This window comes from Mobula birostris, chromosome 12 (assembly GCF_030028105.1).
Source record: "Mobula birostris isolate sMobBir1 chromosome 12, sMobBir1.hap1, whole genome shotgun sequence".
In the NCBI taxonomy this organism is placed as follows: Eukaryota; Metazoa; Chordata; class Chondrichthyes; order Myliobatiformes; family Myliobatidae; genus Mobula; species Mobula birostris.
Genome location: NC_092381.1, coordinates 71551671 through 71571650, shown reverse-complemented (window position 1 = coordinate 71571650; position 19980 = coordinate 71551671). Strand labels below are relative to the sequence as shown.

At 40.7% G+C, this 19980-nt stretch overlaps 1 protein-coding gene across 2 annotated transcripts in view; it reads right to left on the bottom strand.

The window, feature by feature from the left end:
- mrpl37 (mitochondrial ribosomal protein L37) overlaps window positions 1-19954 on the bottom strand; it is a 28044-nt gene extending 8090 nt beyond the window's left edge. For both annotated transcript variants that reach the window (XM_072274076.1, XM_072274075.1), the window contains exons 1-3: window positions 19566-19954; window positions 7222-7405; window positions 3748-3863 (exon numbers count right to left, since the gene is read on the bottom strand). In XM_072274076.1, the coding sequence (XP_072130177.1) occupies window positions 3748-3863; window positions 7222-7405; window positions 19566-19878 (613 nt within the window). In that variant the 5' untranslated portion in view covers window positions 19879-19954. The remainder of the gene's footprint in view (window positions 1-3747; window positions 3864-7221; window positions 7406-19565) is intronic.
- Between the last annotated feature and the right edge of the window lie 26 nt (window positions 19955-19980).

Below are 19980 nucleotides of genomic sequence, written 5' to 3'. Positions count from 1 at the left end.
GCAGAATGGCAGGAGTCTCTTATTTATTCATCCATATTTGTACAGTGATCAATCAATTAATAGATCACAGATGCAAGTTCAAACCTATACTTTACTGGAAAAGAAGATACAACTCCACATTTGTTATTTGAACTACCAGAAAACTATATTTAACTTTTAGATACAATAAGCATACTTCAATTCTATTTGCAACTCCTGAGCAAATGAAGTACACCATGCTTACCCTACACAATATTCAGGTACAAGCTAGTAAGTGGCAGATGTCACCACTTCAACTATTTCCAGTGAGAGAGAGTGTTTAATCATCTACCCTTAATATTCAATAGCATTACCATTGCTGAAGCTGCCACCATAACCAGCATTTTGGATACCACTAACCAGAAGCTCATTTAGACCAACCACTTAAATATTTTGTCAACAAGAGCACATTATTGGCTCCTAGAATGAGCTAAAACATCAAAGATTCCCCACCAAGTGAAGAGTGCTCTTCATTTGTTTTGACAAGTGCAACTCTAACAATATTCAAGAAATTTGACATCACCCAGAATGGAGTAGCTTGCTTGATTGTTTCATTACCTTAAATACTCCTTTGCTCTGCCAGTGGCTGCAGTGCATACCATTTATAAATCACACTGCCATTATTCACCAAGGCTATTCTAACTCACCCCCTTATTCCACAAACTGTACCACCAAGGACCAGGACATCTTTCATGTGGGAACACAGAGGATCCCCTCTAACTGTACACTATCATTAGACCTAAATTCTTAAGCTGCATCTCCAAGAGCAACTAAAAGTACCTTCATCAGAAAAACTGCAACAGTTCACAATAGCTCATTATAGTGCTCTCGAGCAATTACGGCTGGGTAATACGTGCAGGCCTTAATAATAGGACCCAGAACCCCAAAAAATCAAAGTAATAGTGAATTAGTTATCATTGGCTGGCTGCTTCTATTACCCTCTTGCATATTATCTGAAACTACTAGCACAAAATGTTTGCCGACTCCCCACCCCCCAAATCAAGTACTTATGTGCAATGCACTGAATAAATTTAAAGCACGATACAAATTTTCTTACTTGCCTCAGGGATCAGTGCTGGGTCCATTGTTATTTGTCATCTATATCAATGATCTGGATGATAATGTGGTAAATTGGATCAGCAAGTTTGCTGATGATACAAAGATTGGAGGTGTAGTAGATAGTGAGGAAGGTTTTCAGAGCCTGCAGAGGAACTTGGACCAGCTGAGAAAATGGGCTGAAAAATGGCAGATGGAGTTTAATACTGACAAGTGTGAGGTATTGCACGTTGGAAGGACAAACCAACGTAGAACATACAGGGTTAATGGTAAGGCACTGAGGAGTGCAGTGGAACAGAGGAATCTGGGAATACAGATACAAAATTCCCTAAAAGTGTCGTCACAGGTAGATAGGGTCGTAAAGAGAGCTTTTGGTACATTGGCCTTTATTAATCGAAGTATTGAGTATAAGAGCTGGAATGTTATGATGAGGTTGTATAAGGCATTGGTGAGGCCGAATCTGGAGTATTGTGTTCAGTTTTGGTCACCAAATTACAGGAAGGATATAAATAAGGTTGAAAGAGTGCAGAGAAGGTTTACAAGGATGTTGCCGGGACTTGAGAAACTCAGTTACAGAGAAAGGTTGAATAGGTTAGGACTTTATTCCCTAGAGCGTAGAAGAATGAGGGGAGATTTGATAGAGGTGTATAAAATTATGATGGGTATAGATAGAGTGAATGCAAGCAGGCTTTTTCCACTGAGGCAAGGGGAGAAAAAAAACCAGAGGACATGGGTTAAGGGTGAGGGGGAAAAAGTTTAAAGGGATCATTAGGGGGGGGGCTTCTTCACACAGAGAGTGGTGGGAGTATGGAATGAGCTGCCAGACGAGGTGGTAAATGTGGGTTCTTTTTTAACATTTAAGAATAAATTGGACAGATACATGGATGGGAGGTGTATGGAGGGATATGGTCCATGTGCAGGTCAGTGGGACTAGGCAGAAAATGGTTCGGCACAGCCAAGGAGGGCCGAAGGGCCTGTTTCTGTGCTGTAGTTTCTATGGTTCAGTAGTTTTACTGCAAAGTAAAAAAGTACACTGAGCATAAAAACTTCAGAACATTAATTTTAAGAAAATCAATTTGTTATAATTTTCTTGTAGTTACTACCATTGCTTGGAGTAATTCAATTGAAGTATACAAGAGTATTTGCGGAACAGGTCTTGGATTGAGGGGTTGGCTACATAAACAATACGAGATGCAATTTCTGCTGTAGGGTTTGAATCTTCTACCCGAGAGCATCATGGTGGCTAAATCAGAAAGTGTAGTCAAGACTGCAATACAAGACCAGGCTATTCAGCCCACTAAGTCTGCTCCACCATCCCATCATGGCTGATTATTTATCCCTCGCAACTCCATTTTCCTGCCTTCATATCTAAAATATAGTTTTGGAATGCAGGGATAGGAGAGTCAAGGATTGAGAACAAATTTCAGACCAGCCATGAAAGATATTCAAAGAACTATATGACCTTCTCTTTGCTCACGTTCATTATGTTGTTGTGTACTTAACTACTGGCAAAGCTACAGTTAGAAAATTATTTGCCATCTTGAGATCAGACTTTAGAAGTGATAAGACTTTGAAGGAGGTGTGAAAGGATCTGTACCAGAATAAGACCATGGATCATTTTGACAATGATGAGATGATTGAAGATAATCGCACTTACAGCAAAGTAGGCTGCAGTGTGATGGTTTTAAATTGAACAGGAGGGGATTAAAAACTCTTCAGGCAATAAATTGATAACCAGACGTCTCAAGTTTTAAATAGTGGGCAATAGAATCAGAGGGCAAACAGGAAGAATTTGTTTCACTCAAAAGGGTAGTTAAAATCAGGAGTACACCATCAGAAGGTGTTTGACTCAAATCTCTTCAAACATTAAAAAGATTATATGTACTAAAACTCCAATATTCTATTTAGAAATATTAATGTTTTGGCATCTGGCTTACCAAGTGATCTTTGCCGCACACCCTTCTGACTCACTAGGGGCACGGTTCCTATCATCTCTTGATACCTGCTGGGGCTCTGGATCCTGTCCTCCTGAATCACCAGGGCCTCAATTCCTGCCCTCCCTACAAACTTAGTTCTTTGGAAATTTATCATACTTTGTAACATCTACAAAATGTGAATTGAAAGTGTGTTGAGTGGGAATAGCATCCAATAGTCTAGAAAAACTGCTATTCTAGCTCCAAAGACCATAAGACATGGGAGTAGAATTAAGCCAGTCGAGTCTGCTCCACCATTTCATCATGGTTGATATATTTCCCTCACAACCCCATTCTCCTGCCTTCTCCCCATAACCTTTCACACCCTGACTATTCAAGAACCTTATCAACCTCTGCCTTAAATGCATCCAAGCTCTGGACAGGCTGAATTATGGGAGTAAAACTTAGACACATAGAGGAACAACTTTTCAAGATTATAAGTAAAATACTGATGTGTTGGATTAAGTTAGATAAATTTTACAAAAGCAGAGGCCAGGCACAAATTATTCTCAATCTGTGCACTTAAGTTTCCATATTTATGTATTTTCAGTTTCTATGATATGAACGGACAAAAACGATTTTAAGAAGATGCAGAAGAACATGGCATTTGTAGTTCGTGAGAATGCTACTTAGAAGAAGATTGCTCTTTCCTTTCCTCTTCCAGCGATTACAACTTAAATAGAAATTCCTGCTGACTAACCTCTCTCCCATGTTACTGATATACGGTAATTTTCAGCCAACATCCTGTTTCCAAGTGTGGGAAATTGAGGCTGCTGGATCCTGCACAAGTGTAGGAGGTTCTGCATCAGTACAGGGCTAAAAAAGGAAATAACACAAAAAGAGTCAAGAAGAATGTTACTTCTCATTCATGCCATTTTGCCACACACCATCACTTCCAGGATGCAAGTCAAAAGTATGAAACCCAACTGGTTCAATAATGTTTGCTTTTTAAGAAAGTAAACCTGTCAATCCTATCTGGCCTATTCTATGTGTAACCAATACGTTAGTGGAATTGTGAAGGCTGGCAATCCCAACATTCCCAATTCTATCAACATGAAAATTTTACATATTATGTACATCACATGCTAATTTGGGGCCAAATTGATCTAGTCCCAACTAGGTTGCATGGTAGCAAGGTTATTTCACTTGGTTTTCAAACTCTTTCAAATAGTTTAATTCCTTAAGATTTAATTTGAAAAGGTTATGGATTGAAGTCCAGTACAACACAGGAAATGGAGTGCCTTCTTTTTAATGATGCATTCAGCCAATATACATCTTCCCTCAGGGATACCATATCCATTTCAAAAACAGACAACAAGTAAGTTCTAGTTTCTGGATAATGATAATCGTTCAAACAGCATCACCAGTGATGAATTGTTGGTCATTATCTCAGCACCAGTTGAAAAAGCTTGTTTTATGCAAATTGGCTGTCTTATTCCCTACATTATCACACTTAACAGCACACCTTGAAATATTCTGTAATATATCCCCGTTCTATTGGTACAGACTGATCTTATACTAGACCTACAGTACTTTGTTACAGTTGTCACCTTAATTTGTGTAGGAAACTACATTACACCCATGGCAGCCAATTTATAGCAGAAAGAGCAGCAGAAGGAACAATCAAAGTAAAACAGATGCAAGGGCTGTAGAACCAGAAAAGTAACATGAGCAAGAATGAGCTAGAGGAAAATTAAGGCAACACACATCAAAGTTGCTGGTGAACGCAGCAGGCCAGATTTCCTCGTGTTAGAGGAAAATTAAGGCACTATTCTTCAGGGAGTGACAGAATGGGAAAAAGTGATTTGAGCTAGAGAGTTGGTTAGACCATAAGAAAATAAGACATTGATAGGAGCAAAACTATTGAATCTGCTCTGCCATCCCATCATGGCTGATTTATTATCCCTCTCAACCTCATTCTCCTGCCTTCTCCCCAAAACCTTTGACACCCTTACTAATCAAGAAACTATCAACCACTGCTTTAAGTACATCCAAGTTCTTGGATCCAAAGCCACCTGTGACATAGAATTTCACAGATTCAACACCGTCTGGCCAAAGAAATCCCTCCTCCTCTCTGTTCTAAATAGATATCCTTATATTCTGAGGCCCTCCGGTCCTAGACTCCCCACTAGAGGAAGTATGTTCTCCATATCTACCCTATCTAGGCCTTTTGATATTCAATAGGTTTCAATCAGATTCTTCCCCCCCCCACTCGTTCTTCTAAACACTAGCGAGTACAAGTCCACAGCCATCAAATACTCCTCACATATTAACCCTTCTATTCCTAGGATAATTCTCATGAACTTCAGGTTTTTGGTTGAGAGTAATTATTGTACTTTGTAGTTTAAGGTTTTCATATTTAATTTCCTATAAATAACAAAGGGCAAATGTTCAAGAGAAATCAAAATACTGGCAACGAGGTACATGATTATCTCCAGATCATAGTGGAAGCTAAAAGACACCTGAGAAATTTAGAGATTACATATAAAATTGCCATTAGAAACATTTGTCCAGTGTTGATATAAAAGTTATCAAAAAATCTTGATAAAGTAAAATGATGCTTGTTGACAAAAAAGCACACACATTTTGAAAATAGAATGACAGAAAAAGAATTAAGACATTCATTTACATGTTGCATATTTTTTTTAAACATAAGAAGCCATTCCAAAATACTTAGACAAAATCAGACACTAAGCCAAAGGAGGAGATATCAGAATTAGTACCTAAAAGCTTTGACAAAAAGATGTTAGTAAAAAAGAACCTCAAAGGATATGGCTGATTGCTAGATATAATTTTTAGTCACCCTGTATAATGCATTAATGGGCCTTCCAATATTTTCAACTCATGGTACTTAAATCTATAAAAAGTATAACAGCTTTCTACAAAACCATAATTAGATACACTGATAACCACAAAAATGACTATCAATTCACTGCTACAACTTCTTAATTGCCATTGAGTTGGAAACTACAGAATTAATTTTGACAGAAAACCATGAAATATAAATACAAAAGATTTAACCCAGAGCTGTTTTAAATAATCACTAAGTTTATGAAAAATGACCTATTTATTTGTGTGAAGTTTGGCTACCCTTGGTTGGTTATAGAGTGGCCCCAGCATTTTGTACATTCAAAGAGTTCCTTTGTCAACAACAAAGGCTATGGTATCGCCACATGGAAATGCCTTCTAAACACAACGAAATAGATCATTCTATCAAAATCAAAAACTATTTATTTAGAGATGCAGTACAATAACAGGCCCCTCTGGGCTAATAATCTTGCGCTGCCTAATTGCACTCATGTGACCAATCAACCTACTAACCAAAGCTTCTTTCAAATCAGAGTACCAGGAGGAAACCTGTGGAGTCACGGGGAGAGCGCACAAGCTTCTTACAGACAGTGGCAGAATTGTACCCGGGTCACAGGTGCTATAATAGCTTAACACTAACCACTAGGCTACCATGAAAAATAATGTGATTTGAACAGCAGTGGTTGTAAAATTGAGATGTTGGTATTAAAAGTTCAATGAGGATAGTTCACCAGCACATTAACAATACAAAACTAGTCCAAATCCCGATGAGCAGCAAGATAGAAAAAACAGGCATCATAATATGCCCTATGTTTCTATCTTGGCTACGGCAAGTCAAAACATAAGGAACCAGAAAAACAGAATTAACATGTTTCAACATCAAATCAACTTTAAATGATGTCAAAACTCAGGATTTGCAAGAAATAATTAATATGTGTGATTGCTTGGAAGATAAAATATTATTACTCTCTGCATAGGCTGATATTAATCTTAGTAAAGTTCATGATTACAGTTAGAGTCTGATTATTGGTTAAATGCAAAAAAAGTTAAGTAAAAAAAAAATTGCACTAGGTCAAGGATTCATTATAGGGTATTTCATTAGCTTCCTTGTTTCTGTATTTCAATCTGTATGATTTAACAAAATCCAAATTTCCATAAAATATTTAGTTAATGTGCACTGAGTAACTCAGCAGGCTGATATACTTTCTAATACTATTGTCTCTCTTTTCCAGAGGAAAATATCCTAGCATTTTACCCACTTTAGATGACATCCATTTTATAACTTACTATGCAATTCCAACCCCCACCCCCCCAGAATTATACGAATAAAGAAAACTTTAATTTTCACATCAGTATATCTGCTTACCAAAACCGATCTCTTTTGGGACGAATTTCAGGGCCACTCCAAAATCGAGCATGACTGATAGCTGCCTGAACACGCTCATCCTGATCTTCCATGCGATATGCAGGATCTTCAGCTATGCTTACTAACTGCTTTGGAAGGCCATCTATCAACTTAGACTTGGTCAGCCAAAGAGCTTGTTTAACACCTAAAAACATAAATATATAATAATACATAAAAACATTTAAAAAGTTACACTACTGAGACAGAACAGCAAGATCACCACTATAATATTTATTATTAATATAGATGTTAATACATTGGAAGTAGCATTTTAGCTGACTCCAATTTTATCAGTTTTAACTGGAACAATCATTGGATTTACTTTGACAATAGGCTGAACTACGTCCACAAGTTTACTCAACAAAATTGACAGAGCTTAAATGTTTTTTGTACATTAATGCACTCAAATATTCAAAAACTTTTAGTAGTATGTCTATTTTTATTAATGTTGCCCGAAAGTTTAAAAATTAAACATTCAAGAACAAAGAATTTTTTTAAAAACTCTTCAAATATACTTTAATTAAAGGTGTAAATCATCTTGTACTTAACCCTTCATCTTCATTCTCCTGCATTTAAATAAATGCACTCAGTATTCTGAACCATCTAACTTAGTCCAGGAAAAGTAAGATAATTTAACCAGCAGTGAAATGTAGATGTTTATGCTTCTCCAAGTGACTACAGAAGAGGTCAGCAGAGAGCAGTGGTGCTATCTGTTTTTTTAGTTTACCTTATTTTAAAGTTCAAGTTTATTGTCTTTTAACTATATACATGTATAATCGCAAAACAAAACGACATTCCTCCAAAGGTGCACAAAATAGTACATGTAACTCAAACACAAAATAGAAGTAATATTACCACAAATACACTAATAAATGATAAAGTGCATTTACTACTCAAGTTAAAAAAAAGTATAGTGCTACTGACGCTTCATACGTGATGAGACCTGGATGGAGGCAAGGAGTTCAGTAGCCTCACAGCCTGGGCGAAGAAGCAACACTCACAACACGCTGGTACTGACAAAGGGTTCTAGCCCAAAATGTTGACTGATTGTTTCCACGGATGCTGCCCGACCTGCTGGGTTCCTCCAGCGTGTTTGTGAGTGTTGCTTTGACCCCAGCATCTGCAGAGTATTTTGCGTTTACTGGGGGAAGAAGCTGTTTCCCATCCTAACAGTCCTTGGCCTAATGCTACAGTACCTTCTGCCTGATGGTAGGCAATCAACACACATAACACGCATTATCATTGTATCTCTGTGTGTGTGTGTGTGTGTGTGTGTGTGTGTGTGTGTGTGTGTGTGTGTGTGTACGTACATGTTCTTACTGTGAATCTAACTAGACAAGCAGCATGGCTACTTTGGACCAAGGAAACATTGACACAGAGAACTTGAAATCTTAACTTATAAGTAGCTTAAGTGTGCTTCCTTGCCATAAATCTCTTCCCATTTGAAGATATGAACTACATTTCAATACATTCACAAAGACGTTACAGTGCTAAGGACACAGATTTTCTTCTATTCACAGATACTTGTTCGGGAATCTTGAATGATGGCCAGCTAGTCAGCAGAATACTGTGCCATTATGGTAATAGAATTCCCATTTATCTGACGTAGTCACTATGGCCTGAACCACAACAGCTGATGCACCAAATTTCAATAGGAAATATCGACAAAAATCTCTGGTATTGTAGTATTTGTATTAATATATACATTTTACAACAGGAAGTATGACTTATTGACAATGTGCACAACCCATAAAAGATTTGTAATTACACATCTCTGTAGTTACATTAAATGTTTTATGCTTATATTGTAGTCTTCCAGACAGTTTACTTTGGTACTGGTTATTTCTATTACTATATTACATTCAAATTCTGGCATGCTAGACCACTGCTTTACCATCAAGAACGCTTACTGTGCCAACCTACACCCACACTTTGGAAAGTCCAATCACCTGGCTGTACTTCTACTCCCAGTGTGTAAGCAGAGACTAAAGACAGCAGCACTGGTGATAAGGACCAAGAAGATATGGTTAAGGGAGTTGGAGGAGCACTTAAAGGACTGCTTTGAGTCAGTAGACTAGGCAATATTCAGGGATTCATCTTTGGATCTGAATGAATACACCATAATTGTCACTGACTTCATCAAAACCTGTGTGGATGAGTGTGTGCCTTTGAGAACATACTGGACACACCCACACCCAAAGCCGTGGATGAACCAGGAAATTCATAGTCTGTTGAGGGTCTGTGGCATTCAAGATCAGTGACCTAGAAGTCCAGGTATGATCTACAGAAGGCTATTTTAGAGCTAAAAAACAATTCCGAGTGAAGAGAGATACGGAATTGGATGCATGGGTTTGCCAGTAACTACTTCCTACATGGCAAAACAACAACTGTGCAAATCCATGCAACATCAGGTGACCCAGTTATCTCCGTTTCAGAGGCTAACGTCAGAACACCTTTCATGAAGATGAACCCTCTCAAGGCTTCAGGTCTTGGTTACCAGGTAGGGCACTGAAAACCTGTGCCAACCAACTGGCAGGAATGTTCAAAGACATCTTCAGTCTCTCACTGCTCAGTCAGAGGTTCGTATCTGATTCAAAAGGGCGACAATCATACCAGTGCCCAAGAAGAGAAGGACGAGCTGCCTCAATGACCTTCACCCAGTTGCATTCATACCTACTATGATGAAGTGCATTGAGAGGTTGGCCATGGCCAGAATCAACTCCTGTCTAAGCAAGAATCTGGACCTGCTGCAACTTGCCTATCACCATAATAGGTCTACAGTGGATGCAATCCCACTGGCTCTCTATCTGAATTACCCGGACAACAGTAATGCTTGTCAGGCTGCTGTTTAATGATTACAGTCCAGTGTTCAACACTATTATATCCTCAGTATTAGTCAACAAGCTCCAAAACCTAGGCTTCTGTACCTCCTTCTGCAAATGGATCCTTGACTTCCTCATTGGGAAACGAGGTGAGTGCAGATTGGAAACAGCATCTCCTCCTCACTGACAATCAACACTGATGCACCTCAAGGATGAATGCTTAGCCTACTGTTCTACTCTCTGCACCCATGGCTATGTGACTAGGCATAGCTCAAATGCTATTTATAAATTTGCTGATGAAACAACTATTGTTGGCAAAATTTCTGATGGTGACAAGGTGGCATACAGGAGTGAGATAGATCAGCTGGTTGAGTGGTGTCACAACAACAATCTTGCACTCGACACGAGTAAGACCAAGAATTTGATTATGGATTTCAGGAAGGGGAAGTCAAAGAACAAACACCAGTCCTCACTGAGGAATCAGCAGAGGAAAGGGAGAGCAATTTCAAGTTCCTGGGTGTCAACATCTCTGAAGACCTATCCTGGGCAGAACATACTGATGCAATTACAGAGAAGGAACACCAGTGGCTATATTTCACTAGGAGTTTGAGGAGACTTGGTATGTCACCAAAGATTCACAAGTTTCTATAGAAGTACTATGGAGCATATTCTAACCGGTTGCTTCACTGGTATGGAAAAGCCACTGCAAAGGATCAGAAAAAGCTGCAGAAAATTGCAAACTCAGCCAGCTTCATCATAGGCACTAGCCTCCACAGTATTGAGAACATCTTCAAAAGGCAATAACTCACATAGATAGCTTCCGTCGTTAAGGATGCCCATCAGGAATCAGAATCAGTTTAATACCACTGGCAACTATCGTGAAAATATTTCTCAACATATGCCAGTGATAATAAACCCAATTCTGATTCCTGATCGTCTCTGCGCCCACACACTAACCTCCCCCCCTTTCCGCCCCACCTACAATGTTTGTGAGCTTACCCTAATGCAACTTAAATGTAATGGCCACTTCAACTTAGACAGAGTGGTCTAAGCAAAAGTAACAGGAAATATCAGTAGGGAAGTATTCCACTGTCCATAGTAACCTCAACAAACATGCCACCTAATTTGAAATTGGAGGGTATAGATAGAGCAGATGGAGAGAAAGTGTTCTTTCTTGGCAGAAGGCTTAAAAACTAGGGGACAGAGAATGAAGATGATTGGGAAAAATAACTAAAAATATTTCAGCTTTTTTTAAAATAGTGAATGGTTAATTTTGAGAACTAAGGACTGGATTTAATTGCAACCTTCAAGGAGGAACTGGGCAAGTATCTGAAAGAAAAATAAAATCAAAAGCTATGCCTCTTAATTTTGTATCCTCCCTCTCAGTTTCCTCAGCTCCAAGGAAAACAAACCTAGTTCATTACATCTCCACTCTTAACTGAAATGATCCATCCCAGCAGTATCCTGGTGGATCAACTCTGTATCACATGTGCAATTCACATTCTTTCCATCGTGTGGCAAAGAGAACTGTATACAGTACAGGTTACCCCTGCCATCCGAAGGTAGAGTGTTCCTATGAAACGGTTTGTAAGCCAAAATGTCGTAAAGCGAAGAAGCAATTACCATTAATTTATATGGGAAAATTTTGTGAGCGTTCGCAGACCCAAAAATAAACTACTAAATCATGCCAAATAACACATAAAACCTAAAATAACAGTAACATATAGTAAAAGCAGGAATGATATGATAAATACACAGCCTATATAAAGTAGAAATACTTTTCCACAATCATTACTGCACTGTTCGCCGAAGCGAAAATCTCACACAATTGCTCTCGGCAGAAAATCTCATGCAAGCGCTGTTGGCAAAAACACGGCGCAAGCACTCTCCAGTAACCTTTAAGCTATGAAGCTGCCAAATCATACCAAATAATACGTAAAAATACACAGCCTATATTAAGTAGAAATAATGTATGTACAGTGTAGTATCATTTACCGGAATCGGGAAGACAGCTTGCCGAGAACACTGATGATGGTGTGTTAGGCCGAGTCGTCGCAGGTTGGGGTGGTGCAGTGGCCCCCACCCTCCAGGCCACCGACCGATACATTGCCACGAAGCACGCAGGGGTCCAGCGGTAGCCGGGAGGTACACAGCTCATCTTGAAAAAAGCCGAAATAAACATGCTAATTAATTAGGTGCTGCCGACATGTAATTGTCAGCCCAGATCAGAGGCAATTGCCGATTGCGTCGTCTCTGATCTGGGCCGACAATTACGTGTTGGCGGCACCTAATTAATTAGCATGTTTATTTCGTCTTTTTTCTTAAAGATGTGCTGTGTACCTCCCGGCTACCGTTGCATTCTCCATGAATCGGTACAGTATCTGTCCATGGCCTGGGTGTTGGGGTGGTGGGACACTGGGGTGTCATCTCGTCATCTGTTTCCGTTAGAGCAGGCAACTCATCTTTTCCTATGACTGCTCGCCTCAATGTCAAAGATCGAGGTTCGTCGTCTGCTGTGGCTGATGTGGAAGGCTTGCTTGACTGCTGAGCCTCACACATTTTTCTATCACACAGTTCTTTGTAAGCACTCAAACCATCCTGCAAATATCCCCTAAACCGATGTACCCTTTCAAAATTAAAGTCGTACTTTATCATTACTCATTCGGTTTCGATTGTTATCCTTTTTTTTTCCAATTGCGTCAGCTCGGCATCTGTCAGTTCTTGGTCATGGGATGCCAAAACCTCTTCAACATCATGTTCGTCAGCTTCCACAAGCCAAACTCACTTTGTCCTTACTTCGTTCACCACGATCGAAACACTTAATTATGTCTAGTTTTACGCTAAGTATAACACCCTTACGAGCTCTTTTAGTCTTTTCCGATACCTTAGGACTCATCTTGCTAACGGCTGCTCACAGGCATGTGTTTAAGCAATGCCGGCTAGAATGCAGTTCCGAATCCGGGGGAGAGCGGCTGCTCGGGGCGCGCCCTGCCTTTTATCGTGCGCTGATTTTTTTTTCGTAACAGTGAAAACACCTTCTGAAAGCGAAAACAGGGTACTAATGTAGGTCTTTCGTAACAGTGAGGTTTGATAAAGCGAACGTTTGAAAAGTGGGGGACACCTGTACTAAATAAAAATCTATTTTGTCACGCCATAAGCACGCCAGTGTTACACTGTATGCTAGACTAACAAAGGCGTTTATCTTGTATGCCTTATTAACTATCTTATCTATCCGGAGCAAAAAAAAATTAAACTGCTGGAGGAACTCAGTGGGTCAGGAACATCTGTAGAGGGAAACAGACACTTGACATTTCAGGTTGCAATCCTTCATCCAGGCTTCATCTCCTTGTACTCCTACCTTCATGAACGTATGGACTTGTACATCAGTGTCTCTATCCCTCACTGCCCCTATGCCTCACCAGTTCTCCCAAAATATAATACCTCATTTCTCCGGATGAAATTCCACCTCTCTTTGCCCTGCTCATATTAGAATCAGAATCAGGTTTATTATCACAAGCATGTGTTGTGCAGCAACAGCAGTTCAATGCAATGCATAATATTGGAAAAGAAGAAAAAATTATAATAATAAGTAAATCAATTACAGTATACATATATTGAATAGATTAAAAATCTAAAAACAGAAATAATATCCATTAAAAAAGTGAGGTAGTGTTCATAGGTTGAATGTCCATTTAGGAATTGGATGGCAGAGGGGAAGAAGCTGTTCCTGAATCGCTGATTGTGTGCCTTCAGGCTTCTGTACCTCCTATCTGATGGTAACAGTGAGAAAAGGCCATGCCCTGGGTGCTGGAGGTCCTTAATAATAGACGCTGCCTTTCTGAGACACTGCTTCTTGAAGATGTCCTAAGTACTTTGTAGGCTAGTAAACAAGATGGAGCCAACTAAATTTACAACCCTCTACACCTTCTTTCGGTCCTGTGCAGTAGCCACCACCACCCCCAATAGCAAACAGTGATGCAGCCTGTCAGAATGCTCTCCACAGTATATCTATAGAAGCTTTTGAGTGTATTTGTTGACAACCAAATCTCTTCAAACTCCTAATGAAGTATAGTCACTGTCTTGCCTTCTTTATAACTGCATCATCATGTTGGAACCAGGTTAGGTGCTCAGAAATCTTGACAACCAGGAACTTGAAACTGCCACTCTCTCCACTTCTGATCTGATGAGGAAATTACCAACAGCACATAACATTGCCAAAGTTGCAAGTCAAAGGATTGGGAAAGTGTCAGAACTCAGCACAGGATCACCAAGAAATTTTTAAAAAGTAATATGAAAGTAACCTCGCAAGAGATATAACAAAAAAAAACAAACTAGAAGTATATATGAGTATGTAAAAAATGAAAAGATTTGCAAAAACAAATATGGGTCCCCTATAGCCGGAGACTAGAGAAATTATACTGAGAATAAGTAAATGACAGAGAATTTAATAAAACTTTGTATCCATCGTAGAGCCAAACACAAAAACAGACCTATTGTCCTAACTGGTCCATGCCAATCCAAGTTGGTCCCATTTGACAGCATCAGAAGCCCATATCTTTCTAAACCTTTCCTATCCACATACCTATTCAATCATCTTTTAAAAGTTGTCACTATGTCTTCAGAGAAGACATGGGTAACCTCCTGGGAATAGAGGGTATAAGATGAATGATGAGCTAAAAGAAACCTGTAATAATAAACAAACAGTATGGGAAAAAATTAATAGGACAGAAAACTGCTAATATCTTCTGAGATATATAGACACACGTAATCAAACACAGGGTGAACTGCATCACAAAGTTTGGAAGGAATAACCATTAACATAGTGGATGCAGTGGTTGCCATATTCTAAGATTCTACAGATTGTAGTACCATTCCCATGAATATAAGAGAAAAATATATAATGCCATTTACTAAGAAAGGAGGGAAGATCAAAAAGATAAACTAGTAACTAGTTTGCCTGACATCAGTAGTAGGGAAAATGCCAGTATCTACTCTTATGCTTATAACAATAGGGTACTCGGAAAGGGAATCATACTTTTTGAAATTGTAACTCATAGAATGGACAAGCTGCAATGCAAGAGATTTGAGCACAGTGGTGGGGCATGTGATGGGATCCTGAATTATCCCTTATGGACTGTGCCTTTAAAAAGAGAGAGAGCGTGCAGCTGTACAGGGGAGAAGGGGGCGAAGAGAGAGGAGGAGCTACGTGATGGACAACTGGTGTTCAGCATGCTGAGATAAATACAAGGTCAGCTGATTGTTAGACACACATGGTTTTGGACACTGGATGAGCTTTGCTGTGCCCACAGAAAGATGGGTTTTTGGAGGATCAATCAGCGGCTCTCACAGTGTGAAAAAGGGGTGACCGGTGGGAAGTTATTAGTGTGTCCAACCCTCGCCTGGGTTGATAACTCACGCACAGAAGACGGTCTCCTTGTTGTGGTCTCATTCAGTGACTTCTAAAGGATTTCGGAGGACAACGGAGAATCGACGGCATCTGCTTACCTGAAGAAATAAACACCTCTCTCTCTCTCTCCATCACTACTCAACTAAATACCAAGAACTGAACTGATTCCCTTTACCCATCATCGTAAGACTGTACCCATTTACCTCCTAAGCTTGAAGAAGCTTGGTTTTTATATATTTCCACACTTATATATGCATGAACTTTGCAAACCTGTTTGACATATCTGATTTTATATTACTGTATTGCGTAGTTACTAATAAATGAGCTTTAGTAAATAGCAATACCAGACTCCCAGCTGTTTTCCATTTCTGCTGGTTCTTTAACCTGTTACGGGGTACGTAACAGGCAAAAATATGTCGTCAATGGAAAGTTGCTTAATAGACAGTAGGAATGAGCTGTTTGTCATCTTTGAGTTGGGTGGGTGTGATTAATGGATGCAACTGCAATCGTGCTTATGCCTCATTTGTTCATAAACTATATTGATTTAGACGGGGAAAAACACTTACACTGCTGGTGCTTAGGACAGCAATGAAGGTCCTACATCTGTCTGTCCTTGGCCTCAGGTATGGTTCTGGTCCTCATTTCCGCCTCTACAGTAGAGTGCCAAGTTGTCTTTGGTCTTCTGCGTTTCCCCCGGCCTTCAGGGGTCCAATTAAATGCTGCCTTGATGGAGTTAGTTGGCTTCTCTTCTCATCATGTGCCCAATCCATCTCGAATATTTCCTCATGATCATTGTGGCCATGTCTTCTTGATGACACTACAGGAATAGAGCGTGGTTGGAGATTTTTCTTGGTCGGAAAATACTGAGGATCTTCCAGAGGCTCATGGTGTGGAATGACGAGAGCTTGGAAAGGTCGCTCTCTGTCACGCACCAGCATTCTGACCCGTACAAGTGTGTGGACAGAACACAGCTCTGGCACAGCTTCACCTTGGTGTGTACACTGTACCTGGTTGTTCTCCATATGTTGCTCATTGATCTGAAGACGTTTCTAGCTTCGCTGAGTCTGCACCATCTTGCTGCTTGGTGCTGCCCAGGTCGGTGAATCAGCCAGTGCTGAGTAAGTCAATGCCATATGCCTTGATGACAGGAGGAGACTCTACACTGAGGGTCATGGTCTCATGACCAACCTGTCGATCAAAGGTGCACAGGCTTGGGGCAAAAACGGTAATATTATTTAAAATGGCTGATCATACAAAGCTGACAAGACAGTGCAGCTTATGAGAAGAATGTTAAGGCTTTGGGAGATATAGACATGTTAACAGAATTGATGACAGCTAAAGCAAGTAGAAAAATGTGAAGTCATCCACTTAAGAACAATGATGGAGAAGTAGGGTATTCTTAAATGGCAAGAGGCTGAAAGATGTTGAGGTTCAGACACAGCTGTGTATCCATCTACACAGAAACATTTAAAGATAATGTGCAGGTACAGTAGACAAGTGGATGATAAGGCTTGACTTTTATTGCTCAAGAACTTATGCATAGGAGGAAAAGTATTATACATGGCACTGGTGCGATCACCCCTGCAATATTGTGTATAAGCCAGGTCTCCCTATCTAACACAAGAGAGTCTAAAGATCCTGGAAATCTTGAGCAATGGACACAAAACGCTGGAGGAACTCAACAGGACAGGCTGCAACTATGAAGGGGAATGAATAGTTCACATTTCAGTCCAAGCCCCTGTATCCCTATCTGAAGGTGATCATAATTTCAATAAATGAAGTCTAACATAGATTCAATTGATTGATTACTGGGAGGCATTGAAGAGAGTAGGTTTGTAGTCTCCCGAGTTCAGAATGAGAGATGAGGTACAGAGCTGAAGTGTGGATACTGAGTCAAATCAGCTTTTAGTATCACCAGCATGTCTCATGTTATCAACTTAGCAGCAGTACAATGCAATACATGGTAATGTAGAAAGGGAAAAAAAGAGAGTTGATGTTTTCCTTGGTTAGGTGCTTAGAATGTGGGCACAGTCCCACGATAAATGAGTTAGTCATTCAGAAGTGAGATGAGAAGTAATTTCTACACCAAGAGGGAAGGGATCTTTAGAATTCTCCATGCAAGAGGACTGTGGGAGCTCATTTGTCGAGTATATTCATGCAGGCATTGATAGATTTTTTTTAATTTGAAGGGATTAGAGGGATATGGGACATGAGATTCTGAGGATGCTGGCAATCTTGAGCAACCACACACAAAATACTGGAGGAAATCAGCAAGTCTAACAAAATCCATGGAGGGAAATAAACAGTTGAGTGAGATATAGGGCTCATGCAGGAAAATCAGGCAGTGGTGAAAGATCAGCCATTGACAGAGAACAATAACAAGAACCAAATAACCCTCTTCTGCTCCTAACTTTCTATATTAAACCATCCCACCACTAAGCACATTTAAATGGAGTAATACACACAAAAAGCTGGAGGAACTCATCAGGCCAGGTGGCATCTATGGAAAAGATTACAGTCAATGTTTCGGGCCGAGACCCTTCGGCAGGACTGGAAAAACGAGATGAAAAGTCAGATGAAGAACGTGGGGGAAAGGGAGGAAGAAATACAACATAGAATGTGATAGGTGAAACTGGGAGAGGGGGAGAGATGAAGTAAAGAGGGTGGGAACTCGATCGGTGAAAGAGATAAAGGGCTGGAAAAGGGGGAATCTGATAGGAGAGGGCAGAAGACCATGGAAGAAAGGGAAGGGGGAGGAGCACCAGTGGGAGTTGATGGGCAGGTAAGAAGATAAGGCAAGAGAGGGAAATGGGAATGGGGAATGGTGAGGAGGTGGGGACAACTACAGGAAGTTCCAGAAATTGATGTTCATGCCATCAGATTGGAGGCTACCCAGGCGGAATAAGGTGTTGCTCCTCCAACAGGAGTGTGGCCTCATTGCAGCAGGAGAGGCGGCCATGGACTGACATGTCGGAATGGGAAAAGGAAGTAGAATTGATGTGGGTGGCCATCGAGAAATCTGATATACAGTAGATGACCCCAACAGACTCACAGGGTAAGTGTTGCCTCACTTGGAAGGGCCCTGAATGGTAGTGAGGGAGGTGGTGTAGGGGCAGGTGTGGCACTTTGTTCTATTTGCAAAGATAAGTACCAACAGGGAGATCAGTGGAGAGGGTCAAATGGACAAGGGAGTCGCATAGAGAGCAATCCCTGGGGAAAACAAAGTGGGGGGTGGAAAGGAAGATGTGTTTGGTGGTGGGATCCCACTGGAGATGGCAGAAGTTATGGAGAATTATGTGCTGGACACAGAGGCTGGTGGGGTGGTAGGTGAGGAGAAGAGGAACCCTATGGCTGGTGGGGTGACAGGTGGGTGGGATGAGGGCAGACTTGCATGAAATGCAAGAGATGTGGCAAGTACAGCGTTGATGGTGGAGGAAGGAAAGCCCCTTTCTTTGAAGAAGGAGGGCACCTCATTAGTTCTGGAATGAAAAGCCTCATCGTGAGAGCAGATGTGGTGGAGACAGAGGAACTGAGAGAAAGGGATGGCATTTTTAGAAGTGACAGGGTGGGAAAAGGTATAGTCCAGGTAGCTGGACTATGCCATAAGATGTGGGGCACTGCCAGAAGAAAGAAGCATCCCATCATCATGGACCCCCGCCATTCAAGCCATTCTCTTTTCTCGTTATTGCCATCTGCCTGATGGCAATAACGAGAGGTTAAGGAGGTACAGGGAGCTTCAGTCTCAAACCACCAGGTTCAGGGATAGCTATTACCCTACAATCATCAGGCTCCTGAACCAGTGTGGATGACTTCTCTCATCGTAACTCTGAAATGATTCCCCAACCTACACGCATTTTCAAGAACTCTACAACTCATGCTCCAAGTATTGTTTTTTGCAATTTGTCTACTAGCTGATTGCTAGTCAGTCTTTGTTTTGCCATACATTCTTTTGTATTTATTTTCCTGTAAATACCTGCGAGAAAATGAATCTCAAGGAAGAATATGGTAACATATACGTACTTTGATGATAGATCTTACTTGTGATATTATGTTCTCCCGGTCAGTACAGTACCTACCTTCCAGCAATTTGGTTCTCTGTTGGAAGGTATAACACGGTCTGTCCTTGTATAGTGGCATCTCCTCATACTTGGGGCCCTGTCGGTGGAAGGGATCTTCCCGATCACGTTTCCAGACGGGATATTTGGGTTCAGCCAAGCCCGGTTCGAAGTGCATCCTGTCCCAGTAGGTGATGGGCTCCAGCCCGGGTATTTCCACGGTCTCTCGTTTCTCCTTTAGCTTTTGGGTCCGAATCGACCGGCCCGCAGTGACATGGAGGACCCGACATTCCAAGAACCCAGGCACTCCGATACGCGAGGCTCTGCTCCACATCGCAAGAAATTAATCCCCAATTTCAGCAGAGAAAAAAATTAGGCCTCATCCGGTTACTCTAGCAACGAGGCTTCGAAAGGGATGATGGGTTTTTTTGACTTT